The following is a 23701-nucleotide window of genomic DNA, read 5'->3' as shown; positions in this document are numbered from 1 at the left end:
ATGTACTTGTGTGTCCCTGGAAGTTTCTTGTGGGAGATTTAGTTATTCTCTTTTCGTTAGGCTCTACTAACCAAGAACAAATCACAGACTCAGACAGCATCATAAAAAGGCCCAGACCCACGATGTCCAGAGACTCCAGGCTCAACCTACATAGATGCTGGCCCTTCAGCCATGAGACTCCATTTGCTTCTTCTTATTCTCCTTCTTTTTTCAATTCTTTTATCCTCAGGTAAGTTAGTAGCTGATTACTACAAGGTTCTGCAGATTAGAAGGCTATATCCCTGGACAGACAAGATCCTAGAATCAGTCCTGTGAGTTCAAGAACCTAATATTTACAGCTTCACTAGGATAATAATAGGGAAAAATAGAAAAGAGACTCATTTAGCAGTAGCTCCTGTTGATAAGATTCCATCCATGTTTTTTGATCTAGTGAGTGTATATAATAATGGATGCTGCTGAAATTCAATCCTGTCAGATCAAACTGCCTACATATAAATTTCCATGTCCCACCAAGGCATCTCAAGATACAAAGTAAGAATACAACAGAATGTGACCTCAATGAGATGTCTTTGTGGGACCTGGAAATTTATATGCAGGCAGTTAGATCTGACAGGATTGAATTTCAGCAGCATTTATTATTATATTTGCAGAGGTTGCAGTGAGACAAGATCGCGCCATTGCACTCCAGCCTAGGCGACAGAGTGAGACTCCAAAGAAAGAGAGAGAGAGAGACAGACAGACAGGAAGGAAGGGAGGGAGGGAGGAAGGAAGGAAAGAAGGAAGGAAGGAAGGAAGGAAGGAAGGAAGGAAGGAAGGAAGGAAGGAAGGAAGGAGAGAGAAAGAAAGAAAGAGAAAGAAAGAAAAGAAAGAAAGAAAGAAAGAAAGAAAGAAAGAAAGAAAGAAAGAAAGAAAGAAAGAAAGAAAGAAAGAAAGAAAGAAGAAAGAAAAAAGAAAGAAAGAAAGAAAGAAAGCATTAGTGAGGGAGAGTGAGTGAGAGTGAGTGTGTTTGGGCCCCTACTGATGATGCTAAACTATCACAAGCCCACACTCAGCCTTTCAACATTTGCTGGAGATTCACTTGTTTCCTTGTTATCTCCACCAAGGGCAGCTTCCTCCTGCTTCTGCTGCTGCAACTCAGCTAGGCACAAAGCATCTGTGGATCCGTTCTTTTTTCAGCAGGGCTTCATCGCTCTGAATTTAAGTTAATTAGCTTTTTTTGAGACCTCAGTACTGTGTTTTAAAATGAAATCTATGATCTATAGTTTATCCAGCTTATTCTCTTTGTCAGGGCAAGAGCATTTTTCTATAACTTTCTAAATTCTAAACAAAAGTAAAAGTTCACTTCTTTTCAGAATCCCCATGTGTCAGAAAGTGTTACTATTATCATCAGTTCAGTGATATTTATGGAATTCCAAGTTGACTCTAATATCAGCTTTTGGGTTAAATTCTTTCTTTCTGATATGTAGCCTTTGAAATTTTATTTGCTGCGGATCTCTTGGTAGTGAACAATTTTCATTTTTCTCTGTCAATTTCATATTGTGATTTTTGATCTGGAAAGACGGCATTACTGAGTACCCAATTCTATATTAACAGTTATTTGCTCTCGACATTTGTTGATACTAGTTTACTCATTTTTAGTTTTTGCTTTACTATAATAATCAGATAAATATTATTTCATTATAAATTATCCTTTTTTCAATGTTTGTATGGTCTGGTGTTTGGTTTTAATGTTTTATAATTTAACTAAAGTGAGTTTATTTTTATATCATCTGTTAGAAATATATTGTTTGAATCAATGGATTTATACCTTTTCTTAATTTCTTTTTGAGAATCTCTTGAAATGGTGAATCCTTTTACACTTCTCTCCCCCCATATTTGAATTAAATAAATGTTAGACCTTGTGTTTCCATGCTACATTCTGGGTATATCATTTAAACATTTTTTTCTTCACTAGTTATCCTCTTACCTGTGTCTAATATATCATTAATAACTTGCATTTATTTTTAAATTATTTTTTGTTTCAGACCTGCCTTTTTTTTTTTTTTTTTTTTTTTTTTTTTTTGGAGGTGGAGTCTCGCTCTGTTGCCCAGGCTGGAGTGCAGTGGTGCGATCTTGGCTCACTGCAACCTCCAACTCCCGGGTTCAAGCGATTCTTCTATCTCAGCCTCCTGAGTAGCTGGGACTACAGGCACCTGCCACCATGTTCGGCTAATTTTTATATATATATTTTTTAGTAGAGACAAGGTTTCACCATCTTGGGCATGCTGGTCTTGAACTCCTGACCTCGTGATCCACCCATCTTGGCCTCCCAAAATGCTGGGATTACAGGCATGAGCCACCACGCCCAGCCAGACCTGCCCGTTTTTTCTATCATCTATATTGTCTTACTATTGTTTTTACATCTTTGTAATAGTAGATTGTTTCTTTAAACAATTGATACATACCTGCTTAATTATTTCTCCACATTGACGATTTCAATACATCTAGTTTTAAAGGGTCTAGATATGCTATTCATTTCATTAACTTTTATTCATGGTGTCTTGCTTACCTGATCATTTTTAATACTGAACTCATTGTTCATCCTTAACCTGACATCATTTTATGGTCTGAAATGAGAATGCTATTATCCAGACTTCCTCTGTGAAGCCGACCCAATGCTTTAACTCAATATAGAAGTTTCAGCATTAACAAACTGGAACTTCTGATGGCCCCAGAGTCAGTAGTACCATCATTAGCATTACTGATCATAGCAGATCATCCCAGAAGATCTGGGAAACCCTCACCCCCCTCCATCAGTTATCCAATACAAAGTGCCCACTGCTCAAGCTCCAGTTCACAGACTATTTTTGTGTTTGAAAGAGGAGATATTTTAAGAACTTGCCTAACCATTTTCAGGGATAGAAATGTTTCAAAGAGATCCTCTACTATATATATGTTCTATAGCAGCAGTCACTTGAGAGCAGCTCACTTGCAGTCATGGCCAAAAGCCTAAATCTTTCTTTCATTCTAGTCACACCTATTTTGTATCTTTTGGGGATATCTCAGATTCAGATGCATTCATAGTATTCTATGATTTGCGAAACTACTATAGATTCTTCAAAATGTTACAACATTCCAATGGTATGTTGGGAGGTATAGAAGGAGAGGAAAAACAATGGGCTCAAATCCCCTCTGACTTCTCTTCTTACAATATGTTTCATTGTTCAAAACTTTTAGAACTATATCAATACAGCATTGACAGTGGGAATTCTTTTCCTTCTGACTTAAATAGGATTAAAGGAAGTGTTTTGCTATGAAATTGCTATATGGGTTGTATTCAGATAAATTTTGACTTTATAAAGGCAATATTCTCCTCATTATTTTTAAATGCTTACCAGGATTCACAGTATTATTTTCAGTTCTCCCTGTTTAAAGGCATATTTAAATAACTTGATGACGTGGATATAGTATATATGTTACTCTGCTACAGAAACAGAAAAACCACCACCAAATTATATTCTAAGATACTTGGTACACCAATTGCACCATCTTTTTTTATCTAAGACATTCAATTCTTCCACAGGTGGGAGTACATGAATTAGCATCATTTACTACTCATAGCTTTCACTACAGACTTTCAGACTTATGGTGCCTAAAAGAAATAGAATACTTCTAGCTGGGTTTAAAAGCTACAAATAAACAGAGGAAATATACACTATTTTGAAAGTATCACTTGAGTGTTATGCATGTATTTCAACATTATATTGCTAATTTTAATTGTTCAAAGTTAAAGAGCTTAAACCTCCCCCTCATGCATTCCTGAATCACCCATTACTCCCACACATACATTGTTCGATACAGCATAAACCTAAGTAAATAAAGATGTGGCAAAATGAAAAAAATAAAATAACGTTATACCATTCTCATCTGTGAATGGCATCAGTAGACAGATGTGAATAAAAGTAATGTGATTATAATTTTAAAAATCATATTTAATAGGATCCATTTATTATTAAATGAACATTAGGCTACTTAATGAATAATAAATCTTTGACACAATGAAAACTCTTAATGCAGAGTGAGACCAAAATGAAAGTAATAACTGTTTTTCTCCTAACCCTTGCTTTAGTTGGTCTTTCCACCAGACTGTCACTTTAAGGATATTATAATAGCACAAAGCCACCAGCTTTACCATTAGAGAGATCTTCATTAAATTATCTTTGTTTTAATAAACGTTATCTGGAGGAAATACTGGTCTGGACACAATAATAAATGTCAAGTTTTCTAATATTTTCCAGTTTTAGACACAAATTGAAAGGATCATTTATAATGTCAAAAATATACTTTTTTCTAACTAATCTATCCTATGACTAAGACACTATTAGCAATTAAAGTAGAGAGAGCAAATCTAAATGTGGAGAGAAAAAGTAATTTCCACTTGTTTGAACAGATGAAAGCACGAATAAATTGAAAGCCTGAAATATTAGCTTGGGGGAATAAAATCACTCGGGGGAGCAAAAGCAGGACATACCAGCCTTTAACTCTACACTTCCCCCAAGAAAAAATTTATAGATAGCTATGTACAAACCAAAATAGCGCTGGGAGGGTTCAAGGGACCACTTAAGAAACTACAGCAACACAGTGAAGCCAAAAAAAAAAAAAAAAAAAAGAAAGAAAAAAGAGAGAGAGAGAGAAAGAGTGAAAGAAAAAACAAAAAAACAAAAAAACAAAAATGAATAGCCATATAGAAAAAACAACTCCTGAAATCGGCATACCTGAGACAGCAGAAACATCTTTTCTGGCTAGGAACGAAAAAAGCAGAAAGGGACTATCAGTATCAGCCACAAGGTGGAACCACTATGGCCCTCAGTAACCCTCACTGGCATTTTTGCCCCGCAGTAAGCAACAGCCATTTCTGAGAGAAAACCCAGAGGAAAAGATGAAGATGTACCATCCCCTCCCACATCCCTTTTCCCCCACCAAAAATACCGTGACTGTTGTGCCAAACCAGGATCGGAACTACTACCTTTCTTAATCTGCATGTGTCACTGACATATGAGCAGCAACCATTTCAAAAGCTCCCACATAGAAATGCTCATACTAAATGTATTCTGTTACTGAAGAGTGTTTATGGATTTACATTCCATTTGTGGACTATCTCACTGGATCTTCTTTCCTGCAGTGAGAGGTGGTTTGGGTGCTGCTGAAGGTCATTGTCTCAATTGGTCTGGTGTTTGCAGAAGAGATGTCTGCAAAGTAGTAGAAGATCAAATCGGTGCCTGCCGAAGAAGGATGAAGTGCTGTAGAGCATGGTGGATTTTAATGCCAATTCCAACACCACTTATCATGTCAGATTATCAAGAACCCCTTAAACCTAAGTTGAAATGAAACTGATGTAAAATAAAAATACATCAAAAGTGAAGTTATTTGCATCTAAGAATATTGAAATATACATATTAAGTACTTCCATCTTGATAACCATCTTGTGTTTTCACTTATCAACATAAATGAATAAATACTAATTTCAAATATACCCAATACTATTTCTTTGTGAGTCATTAACAGATCTTAACAAAACCTTTAAAAATGAGAAAACTGTTACTTTTGTTTTCCAAGATGGTGGATTGAAGGCATTGTTAGCCTGCCTCTTGCACTTGGAAAGACAAAATGGTGTGTAGAGATTCACACTGAACTTTCTTTCAAGAAGCAACACAGGAACTTAACAGGAAAATTGAAATAAGCCACAGACCATTTGAAAGAAGCAGCAGGATGCAGCTTACACCATAAGCTAGGCAGAAAATTTTGAGTTTCCAGGGTGTGAGATGGGGATAAACTGACTGTAAGATATACACTTCCATTGGGAAACCTATCAATCTAGGCCATGGGGGAAGGCCTTAATCGTACTCAGGGCTGGAGTTGATTCAGTGAAGAGTGATGAGTATATGAGGAGTGGCATTGGGATGTGCTTTGAGTCTCCAGCACGTTCCCAGTTTCTGGCAGGATGGAGGGAAGCCATTTCTGATTCTACCTCAGAGAGGACCTCCCAGAAGTCTGCCAGCTAACTCAAATGGTGGTCACAGGTTGAGAGAACCTCCCAACTGAAATGTTTGATATAATTTTCTGTGGGGACAAACTCCCCAGGCCAGAACTGAGAGGCGAGTGGGACGTGTGATGCAGCAGCAAGCACGGGAGCTGGATGCCCCTGCTCTGCAGGTGGATCAGGAGGGGTTTGGCCTGAAGGTTGCAGTTACTGTCTCAATAGGAGAGGCTTATGGTACGGGTCAGTTTTGAGCTCTGAGTTTAGACTTCTTGAAACTTAGCTAACTACTCCCAGTGGAACACTGTGGGTGTGAGACCTGCCTCGCCAAGGGTGTGGGAGCTGGATGGGGCTTACTGCCAAGCTACTCCCCATTCTTCATATGGACTCTCCTTGCACAGAGGCAGAGGCAGCTTCACTTCTCTCTGGAAAATTACCCCAGTGGCCTAAGAACTGCCTTCCAATTCCCACTGGAGCCACTGCTTGTCCCACACATAGAGAGCCAGAGCATCACTTTACCTGACCTAGTTCCCACCTGGTTTTGCTCAACCACCTACCCTGGTAGATTAACACAAATAACAGAAGAAACTTTTAGAAGCCCTTTGGCTCTACCCGTTCCCTGAGACACCAGAGTACCTCCCATGGGTAACATAAGGCAAGTCCAAATCTCACCACTACCACCACAGCTGGCGGTCTTTTGCAAGCACCACCTCCTGGCTGAAGGCCAACTGACACAGTCCATTAGAGCATCTTGAATTCAGAACATTCAATGTCATGACAGGCCGGGGAGCCTCCTCTGCCCTAATTTGGCTCTCTATCACACATTCTCACACACACACACACACACACACATCACACACACAGATCAACCTACTGGCAAACCGAGGTAAAAGCACACACAGACACACACACCTGCTCAATTCAGGCCATTATCCCTGATGAACATCAATGCAAAAATTCTCAATAAAATACTGGCAAACCGAATCCAGCAGCACATCAAAAACCTTATCCACCACGATCAAGTGGGCTGCATCTTTGGGGTGAAAGGCTGATTCAACATACACAAATCAATAAATGTAATTGATCACATAAACAGAACCAAAGGCAAACACCAGACAATTATTTTGATACACGCAAAAATGCCTCTGATAAAATTCAACATCCCTTCCTGTTAAAAACTCTCAATAAACTACGTATTGATGGAACATACCTTAAAATAATAAGAGCTATTTCATACAGCCAATATCATAAAGAATAGGCAAAAGCTGGAAGCATTCCATTTGAAAACCGGTACAAGACAAGGAAGCCCTTTGTAACCACTTCTATTCAACATAGTATTGGAAGTTCTCGCCAGGGCAATCAGGCAATAGAAAGAAATAAAGGGTATTCCAATAGGAAGAGAGAAAGTCAACTTGTCTCTGTTTGCAGATGACATGACTTCCTATTTAGAAAACCCCATCATCTCAACTGAAAAACTTCTTGAACTGATAAGCAACTTCACCAAGGTCTCAAGATACAAAATCATTGTGCAAAAATCACAAGCATTCCATTACACCAACAATAGTCAAGCAGAGAGCCAAATCAAGAATGAACTCCCATTCACAATTGCTACAAAGAGAGTAAAATACCTAGGAATACAACTAGGAGTACAACGGATGTGAAGGACCTCTTCAAGGACAACGGCAAACCACTGCTCAAGGTAATAAGAGAGGATACAGACGAATGGAAAAACATTCCATCCTCATGAATAGGAAGAATCAACATTGTGAAAATGGCCATACTGCCCAAACATTATAGATTCAATGCTATACCCATCAAAATACCGTTGACATTTTTCACAGAATTAGAAAGAACTATTTGAAATGTCATATGGAATCAAAGAATACCCCATATAGCCAAGACAATCATAAACAAAAATAACAAAGCTGGAGGCATTACGCTAACTTCAAACTGTACTAGAAGGCTATGGTACCAAAACAGCAGGCTACTGCTGCCAAAACAGACATATAGACCAATGGAGCAGAGCAAAGACCTCAGAAATAACACCACACATCTATGACCACCTGATCTTTGACAAACCTGACAAAAACAAGCAAGGGAGAAAGGATCTCCTATTCAGTAAATGATGTTGGGAAAACTAGCTTGCCATATACAGAAAACCAAAACTTGACCCCTTCCTTACACCTTATACAATAATTAACTCAAGCTGGATTAAAGATTTAAATGTAAAATCCAAAACCATAAAAACCCTAGAAGAAAACCTAGGCAATATCATTCAGGACACAGGCAAGGACAAAGATTTCATGACAAAAATGTCAAAAGCAATTGCAACAAAAGCCAAAATTGACAAATCGGATCTAATTAAACTAAAGACCTTCTGCACAGCAAAGAAACTATCATCAGCATGAGCAATTAACCTACAGGATGGGAGAAAGTTATTGCAATCTACCCATCTGACAAAGGTCTAATAACAAAAATTGACAAGGAACTTAAACATATTTACAAGCAAAAAAAAAAAACAACCCCATCAAAAGTGAGCAAAGGATATGAACAGAAACTTATCAAAAGAAGACATTTATCTAACCAACAAATATATTTTTAAAAGCTCAACAATACTGATCATCAGAGAAGTGAAAATCAAAACTACAATGAGATACCATCTCACACCCATCAGAATGGTGATTATTAAAAAGTTAAGAAACAATAGATGCTGGTGAGGCTGAGAAGAAAGAGGAACGCTTTTACACTGTTGGGGAAACTGTAAATTAGTTCAACCATTGTGGAAGACAGTATGGTGATTCCTCAAGGATCTAGAACCAGAAACACCATTTGACCCAGTAATCCCATTAGTGGCTATATACCCAAAGGAATATAAATCATTCCACTCTAAAGACACATGCACATGTAAGTTTATTGCAGCATTATATACAATACCAAAGACATGAAACCAACCCAAATGCGCTTCAGTGCTAGACTGGATAAAGAAAACGTGGTACCTATACACCATAAAATACTATGCAGTCATAAAAAGGAATGAGATCATGTCTTTTGCAGGCACATGGATGAAGCCATCATACTGAGCAAACTAACACAGTAACAAAAAAATCAAACACCGCATGTTCTCACTAATAAGTGAAAGTTGAACATTGAGAAAACAAGGACACAGTGAGGGGAACAACACACAACACGGCCCGCTGAGGACTGGGGATGAGGGAAGAGAACTTAGAGGATGAGTCAATAGGTGCAACAAACCATCATGGCAAAGGATACCTACATAACAAACCTGTATGTTCTGCACATGTATCCCGCATTTTTTAAATTTAAAAACAGGAAATACTTATGGACATACATACACACATACACACACACACACATTCTTCCCAGATCTTCATTCCTGGTAACCTGGAGAAACACCAGAATTCTGTCCCTCTGAAAATGCAGGACAGGTCTACCTTCATCAGCATAAAATTTTGGACCAAATGTGGTAACTGCAGGTCCACCCCACAATGAGAAACTGAAAATTGAGGCAGTATTTCAGATCCTAAAAAACTGATGAAGCAATTCGTGACACATTTGGGTTGTTTTTGCCTTTTCCTACTATGAAGAGTGCTAGTAGGAAGAAGGAAGAACGGTGTACAAATATCTGTTTGATTCTCTGCTTTCAGAATCCTTTGCTTGTTTGTGTGTTTGTTTGTTCTTTCTTGAGACAGGACATCACTCCAGTCAGCCAGGCTTTTCCAGTCTGTAATTTTTGTTGTTTCCTTTTGTCAAGTTTTAGAAGATTTTATTTAATTTCTATTGAATTTTAAGGCATTTTTAGATATGTATTAAAACATTATCTCACATGCTGTGTGTTACATTTCATTTATTTTCATCGTCACTTTTTTATTTTATTATTTTATTTTATTATAGTTTATATTCTAGGGAATATATGCACAAAGTGCAGGTTTGTTACATATGTATACATGTGCCATGTTGGTGTTCTGCACCCATTAACTCGTCATATATATTAGGTGTATCTCCTAATGCTATCCTTCCCTCCTCCCCCCACCCCACAACAGGCCCTGGTGTGTGATATTCCCCTTCCTGTGTCCAGGTGTTCTCATTGTTCAATTCCCATCCATGAGTGAGAACATGTGGTGTTTGGTTTTCTGTTCTTGCAGTAGTTTGCTGAGAATGATGGTTTTCAGCTGCATCCATGTCCCTACAAAGGACATGAACTCATCCTCTTTTATGGCTGCATAGTATTCCATGGTGTATATGTGCCCACATTTTCTTAATCCAGTCTATCATTGATGAACATTTGGGTTGGTTCCAAGTCTTTACTGTTGTGAATAGTGACGCAATAAACATATGTGTGCATGTGTCTTTATAGCAGCATGATTTATAATCCTTTGGGGATATAGCCAGTAATGGGATGTCTGGGTCAAATGGTATTTCTAGTTCTAGATCCTTAAGGAATTGCCATGCTGTTTTCCACAATGGTTGAACTAGTTGACAGTTCCACCAACAGTGTAAAAGTGTTCCTATTTCTCCACATCCTCTCCAGCACCTGTTGTTTCCTGACTTTTTAATGATCACCATTCTAAAGGGTGTGAGACGGTATCCCATTGTGGTCTTGATTTGCATTTCTTTGATGGCTAGTGATGATGAGCATTTTTTCGTGTGTCTGTTGACTGCATAAATGTCTTCTTTTGAGAAGTGTCTGTTCATATCCTTTGCCCACTTTTTGATGGGATTGTTTTTGTTTTTGTTTTTTTCTTGTAAATTTCTTTGAGTTCTTTGTAGGTTCCGGATATTAGCCCTTTGTCAGATGAGTAGATTGCAAAATTTTTCTCCCATTCTGTAGGTTGCCTGTTTATTCTGATGGTAGTTTCTTCTGCTGTGCAGAAGCTCTTTAGTTTAATTAGATCCCATTTGTCAATTTTGGCTTTTGTTGCCATTGCTTTTGTTATTTTAGACATGAAGTCCTTGCCCACGCTTGTGTCCTGAATGGTATCGCCTAGGTTTTCTTCTAGGGTTTTTATGGTTTTAGGTCTAACATTTAAGTCTCTAATCCATCTTGAATTAATTTTTGTATAAGGTGTAAGGAAAGGATACAGTTTCAGCTTTCTACTTATGGCTAGCCAGTTTTCCCAGCAGTATTTATTAAATAGGGAATCCTTTCTCCATTTCTTGTTTTTGTCAGGTTTGTCAAAGATCAGATAGTTGTAGAAGTATGGTATTATTTCTGAGGGCTCTGTTCTGTTCCGTTGGTCTATAGCTCTGTTTTGGTACCAGTACCATGCTGTTTTGGTTACCATAGCCTTGTAGTATAGTTTGAAGTCAGGTAGTGTGATGACTCCAGCTTTGTTCTTTTGACTTAGGATTGTCTTGGCAATGCGGGCTCTTTTTTGGTTCCATATGAACTTTAAAGTAGTTTTTTCCAATTCTGTGAAGAAAGTCACTGGTAACTTAATGGGGATGGCATTGAATCTATAAATTACCTTGCACAGTATGGCCACTTTCACTATATTGATTCTTCCTATCCATGAGCATGGCATGTATGGAATGTTCTCCCATTTGTTTCTGTCCTCTTTTATTTCATTGAGCAGTGGTTTGTAGTTCTCCTTGAAGAGGTCCTTCACATCCCTTGTAAGTTGGATTCCTAGATATTTTATTCTCTTTGAAGCAATTGTGAATGGGAGTTCACTTACGATTTGGTTCTCTGTTTGTCTGTCATTGGTGTATAAGAATGCTTGTGATTTTTGCAAATTGATTTTGTATCCTGAGACTTTGCTGAAGTTGCTTATCAGCTTAAGGAGATTTTGGGCTGAGAGGATGAGGTTTTCTAAATATACAATCATGTCATCTGCAAACAGGGACAATTTGACTTCCTCTTTTCCTAATTGAATACCCTTTATTTCTTTCTCTTGCCTGGTTGCCCTGGCCGGAAGTTCAACACTATGTTGAATAGGAGTGGTGAAAGAGGGCATCCCTGTCTTGTGCTAGCTTTCAAGGGGAATGCTTCCAGTTTTTGCCTATTCAATATGATATAGGCTGTGGGTTTGTCATAAATAGCTCTTATTATTTTGAGATAGGTTCCATCAATTCTGGATTTATTAAGTTTTTAACATGAAGAGCCGTTGAATTTTGTCAAAGGCCTTTTCTGCATCTATTGAGATAATCATGTGGTTTTTGTCTTTGGTTCTGTTTATATGCTGGATTACGTTTATTGATTTGTGTATGTTCAACCAGTCTTGCATCCCAGGGATGAAGCCCACTTGATCATGGTGGATAAGCTTTTTGAAGTGCTGTGGATTTGGTTTACCAGTATTTTATTGAGGATTTTTGCATGGATGTTCATCAGGGATATTGGTCTAAAATTCTCTCTTTTTTTTGTTGTGTCTCTGCCAGGCTTCGGTATCAGGATGATGTTGGTCTTATAAAATGAGTTAGGGAGGATTCCCTCTTTTTCTATTGATTAGAATACTTTCAGAAGAAATGGTACCAGCTCCTCCTTGTACCTCTGGTAGAATTCGGCTATGAATCTTTCTGGTCCTGGACTTTTTTGGTTAGTAGGCTATTAATTATTGCCTCAATTTCAGAGCCTGTTATTGGTCTCTTCAGGGATTCAACTTCTTCCTGGTTTAGTCTTGGGAGAATGTATGTGTCCAGGAATTTATCCATTTACTCTAGGTTTTCTAGCTTATTTATGTAGAGGTGTTTTTAGTATTCTCTGATGGTACTTTGTATTTCTGTGGGGTCAGTGGTGATATCCCCTTTATCATTTTTTATTGCATCTATTTGATTCTTCTCTCTTTTCTTCTTTATTAGTCTTGCTAGCTGTCTATCAATTTTGTTAATCTTTTCAAAAAACCAGCTTCTGGATTCATTGACTTTTTGGAGGGTTTTTTGTGTCTCTGTCTCCTTCAGTTCTGCTCTGATCTTAGTTATTTCTTACCTTCTGCTAGCTTTTGAATGTGTTTGCTCTTGCTTCTCTAGTTCTTTTAGTTGTGATATTAGGATGTCAATTTTAGATCTTTCCTGCTTTCTCTTGTGGGCATTTATTGGTATAAATTTTGCTCTACACACTGCTTTAAATGTGTCCAGAGATTCTGGTATGATGTATCTTTGTTCTCATTGGTTTCAAAGAACATCTTTATTTCCACCTTCATTTCGTTATGTAACCAGTAGTCATTCAGGAGCAGGTTGTTTAGTTTCCATTTAGTTGAGCAGTTTTGATTGAGTTTCTTAATCCTGAGTTCTTGTTTGATTGCACTGTGGTCTGAGAGACAGTTTGTTACAGTTTCTGTTCTTTTATATTTCCTGAGGAGTGCTTTACTTCCAACTATGTGGTCAATTTTGGAATAAGTGCGATGTGGTGTTGAGAAGAATGTATATTCTGTTGGTTTGGAGTGGAGAGTTCTGTAGATGTCTATTAGGTCTGCTTGGTGCAGAGTTGGGTTCAATTTCTGTATATCCTTAACTTTCTGTCTCGTTGATCTGTCTAATGTTGACAGTGGGGTATTAAAGTCTCCCATTATCATTGTGTGGGAGTCTAAGTCTCTTTGTAAGTCTCTAAGGACTTGCTTTATGAATCTGGGTGCTCCTGAATTGGGTGCATATATATTTAGGATAGTTAGCTCTTCTTGTTGAATTGATCCCTTTACGATTGTGTAATGGCCTTCTTTGTCTCTTTTGATCTTTCTTGGTTTAAACTCTGTTTTATCAGCGACTAGGATTGCACCCCCTGCCATTTTTTGTTTTCCATTTGCTTGGTAGATCTTCCTCCATCCCTTTATTTTGAGCCTATGTGTGTCTCTGCACGTGAGATGGGTCTCCTGAATACAGCAAACTGATGGGTCTTGTCACCACCAGGCCTGCCCTACAAGAGCTCCTGACTCTTTATCCAACTTGCCAGTCTGTGTCTTTTAATTGGAACATTTATCCCATTTACATTTAGGTTAATATTGTTACACGTGAACTTGATCCTGTCATTATGATGTTGGCTGGTTATTTTGCTCATTAGATGATGCAGTTTCTTCCTAGCATCGATGGTCTTTACATTTTGGCATGTTTTTGCAGTGGCTGGTACCGGTTGTTCATTTCCATGTTTAGTGCTTCCTTCAGGAGCTCTTGTAGGGCAGGCCTGGTGGTGACAAAATCTCTCTGCCTTTGCTTGTCTGTAAGGATTTTACTTCTCCCTCACTTATGAAACTTAATTTGGTTGGATGTGAAATTCTGGGTTGAAAATTCTTTTCTTTAAGAATGTTGAATATTGCCCCACCCCTCCCTTCTGGCTTGTAGAGTTTCTGCCGAGAGATCCACTGTTAGTCTAATGGGCTTCCCTTTGTGGGTAACCCGACCTTTCTTTCTGGCTGCCCTTAACATTTTTTCCTTCATTTCAACTTTGGTGAATCTGACAATTATGTGTCTTGGAGTTGCTCTTCTAGAGGAGTATATTTGTGGCGTTCTCTGTATTTCCTGAATTTGAATGTCAGCCTGCCTTGCTAGATTGGGAGAGTTCTCCTGGATGATATCCTGCAGAATGTTTTCCAACTTGGTTCCATTCTCCCCCTCACTTTCAGGTTCACAAATCAGACGTAGATTTTGCCTTTTCCCATATTCCCATATTTCTTGGAGGCTTTGTTCATTTCTTTTTACTCTTTTTTCTCTAAACTTCTCTTCTCACTTCATTTTATTCATTTGGTCTTCAATCACTGACGCCCTTTCTTCCAGTTGACCGAGTCGGTTACTGAAGCTTGCACATTTGTCATGTAGTTCGCATGTCATGGTTTTCAGCTCTCTCAGGTCATTTAAGGACTTCTTTACATTGGTTATTCTAGTTAGCCATTCAGGAAATCTTTTTTCAAGGTTTTTAGCTTCTTTGCTATGGGTTCGAACTTCCTCCTTTAGCTCGGAGAAGTTTGATCGTCTGAAGCCTTCTTCTCTCAACTCGTCAAAGTCATTGTCTGTTCAGCTTTGTTCCATTGCTGGAGAGGAGCTGCATTCCTTTGGAGGGGGAGTGGTGCTCAGATTTTTAGAATTTTCAGTTTTTCTGCACTTCTTTTTCCCCATCTTTGTGGTTTTATCTACCTTTGGTCTTTGATGATGTTGATGTACAGATGGGGTTTTGGTGTGGATGTCCTTTCTGTGTGTTTGTTAGCTTTCTTTCTAATAGTCATGACCCTCAACTGCAGGTCTGTTGGAGTTTGCTCAAGGTCCACTTCAGACCCTGTTTGCCTGGGTGGCAGCAGCGGAGGCTGCAGAAGAGTGAATATTGTTGAACAGCAAATGTTTCTGCCTGATTAATCCTCTGGAAGCTTCGTCTCAGATGGGTACCCGGTTGTGTGAGGTGTGAGGTGTCAATCTGACCCTAGTGGGGGTGTCTCCCAGTTAGGCTACTCCAGGGTCAGGGACCCACTTGAGCAGGCAGTCTGTCTGTTCTCAGATCTCAAACTCCATGCTGGGAGAACCACTACTCTCTTCAAAGCTGTCAGACAGGGACATTTAAATCTGCAGAGGTTTCTGCTGCCTTTTGTTTGGCTATGCCCTCTCCCCAGAGGTGGAGTCTACAGAGGCAGGCAGGCCTCTTTGAGCTGTGGTGGGCTCCACCCAGTTCGAGCTTCCCCACCACTTTGTTTACCTACTCAAGCCTCAGCAATGGCGAGCGCCCCTCCCCCAGCCTTGCAGCCTCCTTGCAGTTAGATCTTGGACTACTGTGCTAGCAATGAGGGAGGCTCTGTGGGTGTGGGACTCTCCAAGCCAGATGTGGGATATAATCTCCTAGTGTGACGTTAGCTGAGACCCTTGATAAAGGACAGTGTTAGGGTGAGAGTAACCCAATTTTCCAGGTGCTATGTATCACGGTTTCCCTTGGCTAGGAAAGAGAATTCCCTTCCCCCTTGCACTTCCTGGGTGGGGTGATGGCTCGCCCTGCTTCGGTTGTTGCTCTGTGTGCTGCATTCACTGTCCTGCCCACACTGTCCAACAAGCCCCAGTGAGATGAACCCGGTACCTCAGTTGGAAATGCAGAAATCACCTGTCTCCTGTGTTGCTCACGCTGGGAGCTGGAGGCTGGATCGGTTCCTATTCGGCCATCTTGGAACTGCCTCTCATCGCTCCTTTAATGAACAAAAGGTTTTAGCTTAGATATCTTCCTGTTTGTCAAGTTTTTCTGATTTTGACTTTTCAAAATATGCTGTCATATACAAGAAACCCTTGGATATAAAATTCCATGAATATTTCTCTTTTCTTGCACTCATAACTTCGGTGGATGTCATCAATTAATCTCTGGGTTATAGCATGTTTTCTTGAAAGTGTTCTGCAGTCTATTTTGGGCATTGAGAATTTCATCAAACTTAAGTGAATATTTCTACAAATTGAAGGCATAGTCCCTTTTGATGTTTTATTATTTGCATATATTGCTTCCACAAGACCATTTCATGCAAAGACTTGTCTTGTCCCCACAGCCAGATCATTGCAACATGATATAGAATCAATCGGTCAAAAATGGGAAGGTTATCTCTGGAATGTCAATTTGACTCCATTGATCTCTCCATTTTAATTAAGACAGAATATGCTGTGTTAATTACATAACATCACTGCACATTCTCAAATCAGAAAGTGTAGTCCCAACTTCTTGTTGTTCTATCACGGAAAGAATGATCTTATCTCCCAGATGCACACGCTTGGAAGTACTTCTCAACACACACACACACACACTCACATCCAGACACAAAGATACAAATACACACACAGACACAAACTGTTTAATATGTACACAATTGTTAACTGGCATTGTTTTACATGAAGTAAGGCAAATGTGTAGCCACTGTCTTAACCCAGTTCCACTCCTATCATATTTGCCCATAACACTGATTAGTAAATCTGATTCAGCTGTTCTATAATCACAATTTAAGCTGTGTCCATTAAATTCCCTGAGGAATGCAAAAGGATACAACCTAAGACACAAAACTTAATTGACTGCTGACATTTCATTGGTAAATTGGGTAATTGATGGGTAAATGTAGTGGAACCGGTGGGTGGGCATTAGTTATATAAGGGGTGAAGCAGCAAGGTACTTCATTATTAAAAGGTGTTTGAAAGAAATTGAAACACAGGAGTGTGTGTATTCAGCTGAAATAAAATTTAAAAACCCAGAAATAAATCTCACTTGGGGTGTAAAAAAATGGCATTAGGGGAGATTCTGGGTCAATCGTCCAACTGTGCAAACTGGATCTTGGAAGCAGGATCCCTTTCCTGCAATGAGACTTGTTTATTGGTGGTGGTGTTTCAGTGGAAACGATTTTGGGGAATGGCCCCTTCCTTTTGTGTATCTGCTGATTAGATTTCATGGCTGATTAGATTTCATGGGAAATCTGGGGTTTTAAACTCTATTTAAATGTTAACACAATTCATTCAAATGGCAAAAAATCAACAGGTTCTTTGATGTGGAATCATCACAGATCCATTTCTTCTTAGGTACAGTTATTAAAGTTGATCAACCAGAGTGAAACAATTGTGGAGAATGGCCCCTTCCTTTAGTGTATTTGCTGATTAGATTTAATGGTACATTTATAATTAGGTATAGTGATCAAAGTTGACCTACCCAAGAGTAGAGATGTCCAGGACAGAACTCAGGACTCTGTAGAATCACAGAATCTTGGGCGCAACACTGTTCAAGCACATAAATATGCTCATTCAGAGTGTTTCGGTGTGACGTGTGTGTGAATTGCGGTGTAATGAGCATGACACGCAGACAGGTTATCAAGTGGACTCACCTCAAAATCAGCTATGGGCATTACAGAACACCGAGGCCAAGTTCCCGGATCCAGAGGAAAGAAACTCCAGCATTCTGTGTAAAGCCACGGCATCTGGATTTCTCATGCTTCTGGGGATCATGCTCCTGAAAATAGTGACGTAGATTTGGTCTTTTTACATAATCCCATACTTCTTGCAGGCTTTGTTCATTTCTTTTTCTTTTTTCTTTTGGTTTCTCTTCTTGCTTCATTTCATTCATTTGATCCTCAATCGCAGATACTCTTTCTTCCATTTGATCGAGTCAGTTACTGAAGCTTGTGCATTTGTCACGTATTTCTCGTGTCATGGTTTTCATCTCTTTCATTTCGTTTATGACCTTCTCTGCATTAATTACTCTAGCCATCAATTCTTCCACTTTTTTTTCAAGATTTTTAGTTTCTTTGCGCTGGGTACGTAATTCCTCCTTTAGCTCTGAGAAATTTGATGGACTGAAGCCTTCTTCTCTCATCTCGTCAAAGTCATTCTCCATCCAGCTTTGATCCATTGCTGGCGATGAGCTGCGCTCCTTTGGAGGGGGAGATGCGCTCTTCTTTTTTGAATTTCCAGCTTTTCTGCCCTGCTTTTCCCCCATCTTTGTGGTTTTGTCTGCCTCTGGTCTTTGATGATGGTGATGTACTGATGAGGTTTTGGTGTAGGTGTCCTTCCTGTTTGATAGTTTTCCTTCTAACAGTCAGGACCCTGAGCTGTAGGTCTGTTGGAGATTGCTTGAGGTCCACTCCAGACCCTGTTTACCTGGGTATCAGAAGCAGAGGCTGCAGAAGATAGAATATTTCTGAACAGTGAGTGTACCTGTCTGATTCTTGCTTTGGAAGCTTCCTCTCAGGGGTGTACTCCACCCTGTGAGGTGTGGGGTGTCAGACTGCCCCTAGTGGGGGATGTCTCCCAGTTAGGCTACTCAGGGGTCAGGGACCCACTTGAGCAGGGAGTCTGTCCATTCTCAGATCTCAACCTCCGTGTTGGGAGATCCACTGCTCTCTTCAAAGCTGTCAGACAGAGTCGTTTGCGTCTGCAGAGGTTTAGGCTGCGTTTGTTATTGCCCTGTCCCCAGAGGTGGAGTCTACAGAGACAGGCAGGTTTCCTTGAGCTGCTGTGAGCTCCACCCAGTTCGAGCTTTCCAGCAGCTTTGTTTACCTACTTAAGCCTCAGCAATGGCGGGCACCCCTCCCCCAGCCTCGCTGCTGCCTTGCCGGTAGTTCACAGACTGCTGTGCTAGCAATGAGGGAGGCTCCGTGGGTGTGGGACCCTCCCGGCCAGGTGTGGGATATGATCTCCTGGTGTGCCTGTTTGCTTAAAGCGCAGTATTGGGGTGTGAGTTAGCCGATTTTCCAGGTGTTGTGTGTCTCAGTTCTCCTGGCTAGGAAAAGGGATTCCCTTCCCCCTTGTGCTTCCCAGGTGAGGCGATGCCTCGCCCTGCTTCAGCTCTCGCTGGTCGGGCTGCAGCAGCTGACCAGCACCGATCGTCCGGCACTCCCCAGTGAGATGAACCCAGTACCTCAGTTGAAAATGCAGAAATCACCGGTCTTCTGTGTCGCTCGCGCTGGGAGTTGGAGACTGGAGCTGCTCCTATTCGGCCATCTTGCTCCGCCCCCCCTCAAATTTACAACTTTTTATTGCATCTCTCTCAAATGTTGATCCATTATCACATACATATGAAAATGTCATCTCCCATGCTGTGTGATATGTGGTTTTTGTTTTCATCCTTTGTTAAAGGAATCGAAGGTTTTAGTTGGCATACCTTCCGATTACTCAAGTTTCTTGATTTCATGATTTCTTAAATTGCCATCGTATGTCCCCAACCACCGGAAATAGAATGTCATGAATATTTGTCTCTTCTTGCAATCATAAATTCGGGGAATGTCATCAATCAGCCTCTCGGTGACTGCATGATTACCCGAAAGTCTTTCACCGTCTAAATTGTGCGTGGAGTATTTCGTCTAACTTCAGTGCATGTTTCCAACACTCGATGCTTTATGATTTGGGTATCTAGCTCCCACCAGAGCACTTCCTGCAAAGACTTATCTTGTTCCCCACTGGCAAGTCATTTCACTCGGATATAGAATCAAGAGGCTGAACATGAAAAGGTTATCACTGGAATGTCTATTGGATTCCCCGGATCCCTACACACACACACACGCACACAAGTGTACAGTCATTCCTACATAACATAATGTGGTCCTCAGGTTTTTGTCTATGTAAAAGGGACAACTGGTTAGTGATGGCCGCATTTCAAGATGATCCTATATCTAATATATTCTTGTGGAGTTGTGAGTATTCTGATCATGTGAAGGGACTGTCTCTGTGCACGTGTTTTCACAGTAGATGACATCCTGTGTGAATATCTGTATACTACATTTTGAGGTGTAGGTTTTCCCCTCAGTGTACTGGATGAATTTGAATTTATTATTCTGTCTTGGTTTGTTTTGATTAGTCAATTGGTAGTCGAGAGTAGGTGAAATTTTGCTAAAGTGGGATATAGGTGAATCATTCTCGTGAATGTGAATAATTGAGACTGGGATGCATTTGTTACATTGGAAGGGTGTTCTTACTTTTTATTCCAACTTTTTTTGCTTTTGTTTTCAACTGACCTCAGGTGCCCTGGGTAGAACCTATTTAATTCTTGGAACAGACAAACAGATGCTGCTAATTTTATGGTGTGAGTTTAAGTTTAATTTAAAGGGAAAATTTCCTCACCAGTATGTAATTCATTTCCAAATAAGTTATTCTTATCATCAATGGAATAATACACAACACACTGAAGTGTGTGAGTATGAAACTACAGTCAAATTAGAAAGTTCTTAAATAAACTGCATTTCATGAGTAATGGATGGAATTTTCGGAAATTCTAGATCAACCATCCAGCCGTGAAATCTGTGTCTTTGAAGCAGTATCCCTGTCCTGAGAGTTGTTTTTCTCTGGTGGTATTTCAGTAGAAACTACTTTGGGGAATAGCCCCTTCACTTTTTATATTTGCTTCTTACTTTTCATTGTAAAGCTGTGTTTTTAAACTGTATTTAAATGTTAATAGAATCCATCCCAATAAAACATAACCAACAGATCTTCTCATTTCTAATCATCACAGATCAATCTCTTGTTAGTTATGTGATCAGTTTACTTACCTGAGAGTAAATTACACCTGGGCAGAACACAGGGCTCCATAGAAGTACAGAATCTTGGGTCCAACCCTGTCCAAGCATCAAAATGTGTATATTAACAATGTGTGTGAATTGTGTGTCGAGTAAAGTGAGTTTAGTAAAACTTGCAGTAGATTATTAATTTGGCTCACTTTGTAATCAGTGAATGAGCTTTAAAGAGTATCAGTGACCAGTGCCTACCCCCCAGAGATAAGAACTTCCAGTGTCTTGTGTGAAACCATGGCATCTGGATTGCTCATGATTCTGAAGATAATTCTGTCCCCCATGGTTTCAGAATCACTGCAGGAGGTGGAAACAGATAACACATCAGTCCCTTGCTCTCTCTGCTCTCTTCACTCAGAAAAAGTCTCACTGGGACCAAAGAAAATCCTATGGTTTCCTAGGGAGAAGGATTTTTCTCAGGAGAGAAAATGGTGGCTCCTTCCTCCCTGTTGAGCCTCTTCCTCAGGATTGCCCCTTTGTCTCTCCAGGACTCTGTTCATCAGACCTGAGATGCCCCCTAGTTGAGCACATCTGGCCTATGAACAAATAAGGGGAAGGAATGGTTCCAAAGACTGTACTATGCTCACTCCACCATCATCTCTGAAACTAACCTGACTTCATGAGCCCTGGGTCAGAAGCTGTTTCTTTATATCTCTAGGCTTTGCCTCACAACCTAAACCCTGCCCCATTTCCTACATATTGTATATTTTGACAAAACCTGTAGAGTCTAGATCTTTATTCCTGACAGGGCAAAGGGAGACACACCAGAATACTGTCCCTCTGAGACTGCAGGACATCTCAGCTTCCATCAACATGAAATTTTGCATCAAATATAGTTACTGTAGGTCCACCTCACAATGAGTAATAGAAGTTGAGACAACATCTCAGACCCTGTACAGTCTTTGGCCAAGCTCATTTAGTTTGGCAATGCTTTTACTCTATAAATCAGTTGTGAAAACACTTAGGATTCATATTATTTAGTCTTTTAATCAGTCTGTTATTATTTTCAATGTATTTACTACACTTTAGCTTAATATTTCTGATAAACTTTGTTGCAAAATTCTCAATATAATAGTGGCAAACCAAATCCAGCAACACATCAAAAAGCTTATCCACCAAGATTAAATCGGCCTCATCCCTTGGGTGCAAGGCTGGTTCAACATATGCAAATCAATAAATGTAATTCACCACATAAACAGAACTAAAGACAAAAACCCCATGATTATTTCAGTTGACTCAGAAAAGGTCTTTGATAAAATTCAACATTCCTTTATGCTAAAAACTCTTATGAAACTAGGTATTGATGGAGCTTGCCTCAAAATAATAAGAGCCATTTATGACAAACCCACAGTCATTATCATATTGAACAGGCAAAAGCTGGAAGTATTCCATTTGAAATTTGGCACAAGGCAAGGATGCCCTCTCACCACTCCTATTCAATATAGTGTTGGAAGTTCTGGCCAAGGCAATCAGGCAAGAGAAAGAATAAAGCATATTCAAACAGGAAAAGCGGAAGTCGGACTTTCTTTTCTTGCAGATGACATGATCCTATATCTATAAGATCTCATCACCTCAGCCCAAAAGATTCTTAAGCTACAAGCAACTTCAGCAAAGTCTCAAGATACAAAATCAGTGTGCAAAAGTCTCAAGCACTCTTATACACCAACAATAGACAAGAAGAGAGCCAAATCACAAATTAATTCACATTTACAATTGCTACAAAGAGTATAAAATACCTACCTAGGAATACAGCTAACAAGGCAAGTGAAGGACCTCTTCAAGGAGAACTACAAACCACTACTCAAGGAAATAAGAGAGGACACAAACAGATGGAAAAACATTCCATGCTCATGGGTAAGAAGAATCAATATCATGAAAATGGCCATACTTCCCAAAGTAATTCATAGATTCAATGCTATTCCCATAAACTACCATGGACATTCTTTACAAAATTAGAAAAAACTACTTCAGAATTCATATGAAACGAAAAAAGAGTCCATATACCTGGGACAATCCTAAGTAAAAATAACAAAGCTGGAGGCATCCTGTTACCTGACTTCAAACCATATTACAAGGGTACAGTAACCCAAACAGCATGGTAGTGGTACAAAACAGACACATAGACCAATGGAATGGAATAGAGATATCAGAAATAAGACTGCACATCTACAACCATTTTATTTTGGATGAAAACAAACAATGGGGAAAGGATTCCCTATTTAATAATAAATGGTGCTGGAAAAACTATCTAGACATATGCAGAAAACTGAAACTGGACCCCTTCCTTATACCTTATGCAAAAGTGAACTGAAAATGGATTAAAGATTTAAATGTAAAACCCAAAACTATAAAAATCCAACCCCATATAAAAGTGGGCAAAAACTGGGTGCAGTAGCTCATACCTGTAATCCCAGAAGTCTGGGAAGGTGAGGTGGGCAGATAACTTGAGGCCAGGAGTTCAAGATCAGCCTGGCCAACCTGGTGAAACTCAGTCTCTACTCAAAATACAATAAATTAGCCAGATGTGGTGGCAGGTGCCTGTAATCCCAACTACTCAGGAGGCTGAGACAGAAGAACCACCTGAATCTGGGAGGTAGAGGTTGCAGTGACCCGAGATTGTGCCACTGAACTCCACCCTGGGTGACACAGCAAGACTCTGTCTTAAAAAGTGAAAATAAAAATATTTTAAAAAGTGGGCAAAGGATATGAACAGACACTTATGCAGCCAACAAACATATGAAAAAAA

The 23701-nt window shown here is 39.6% G+C and overlaps 1 protein-coding gene and 1 long non-coding RNA gene across 3 annotated transcripts; one reads left to right on the top strand and one right to left on the bottom strand.

The window, feature by feature from the left end:
- The first annotated feature begins 171 nt into the window (after positions 1-171).
- LOC135966767 (beta-defensin 109-like) lies at positions 172-5367 on the top strand. Its single transcript, XM_065526749.1, has 2 exons — positions 172-229; positions 5162-5367. The coding sequence occupies exons 1-2, from the start codon at positions 172-174 to the stop codon at positions 5365-5367; spliced, it is 264 nt and encodes an 87-aa protein (XP_065382821.1).
- LOC135966768 (uncharacterized) lies at positions 4952-17915 on the bottom strand. Of its 2 annotated transcripts, none has more exons than XR_010580358.1 (3): positions 17782-17915; positions 16041-16122; positions 4952-5353 (listed from the first exon to the last, which is right to left on the bottom strand). It is a non-coding gene; the product is annotated as an uncharacterized lncRNA (long non-coding RNA). The 2 variants fall into 2 exon arrangements; XR_012421742.1 differs by having other exon boundaries at positions 4952-5279.
- Between the last annotated feature and the right edge of the window lie 5786 nt (positions 17916-23701).

Source organism: Macaca fascicularis, chromosome 13 (genome assembly GCF_037993035.2).
Source record: "Macaca fascicularis isolate 582-1 chromosome 13, T2T-MFA8v1.1".
Taxonomy (NCBI): Eukaryota; Metazoa; Chordata; class Mammalia; order Primates; family Cercopithecidae; genus Macaca; species Macaca fascicularis.
Note: the sequence above shows the minus strand (reverse complement) of the source record. Positions and strands in the feature narration are given on the sequence as shown.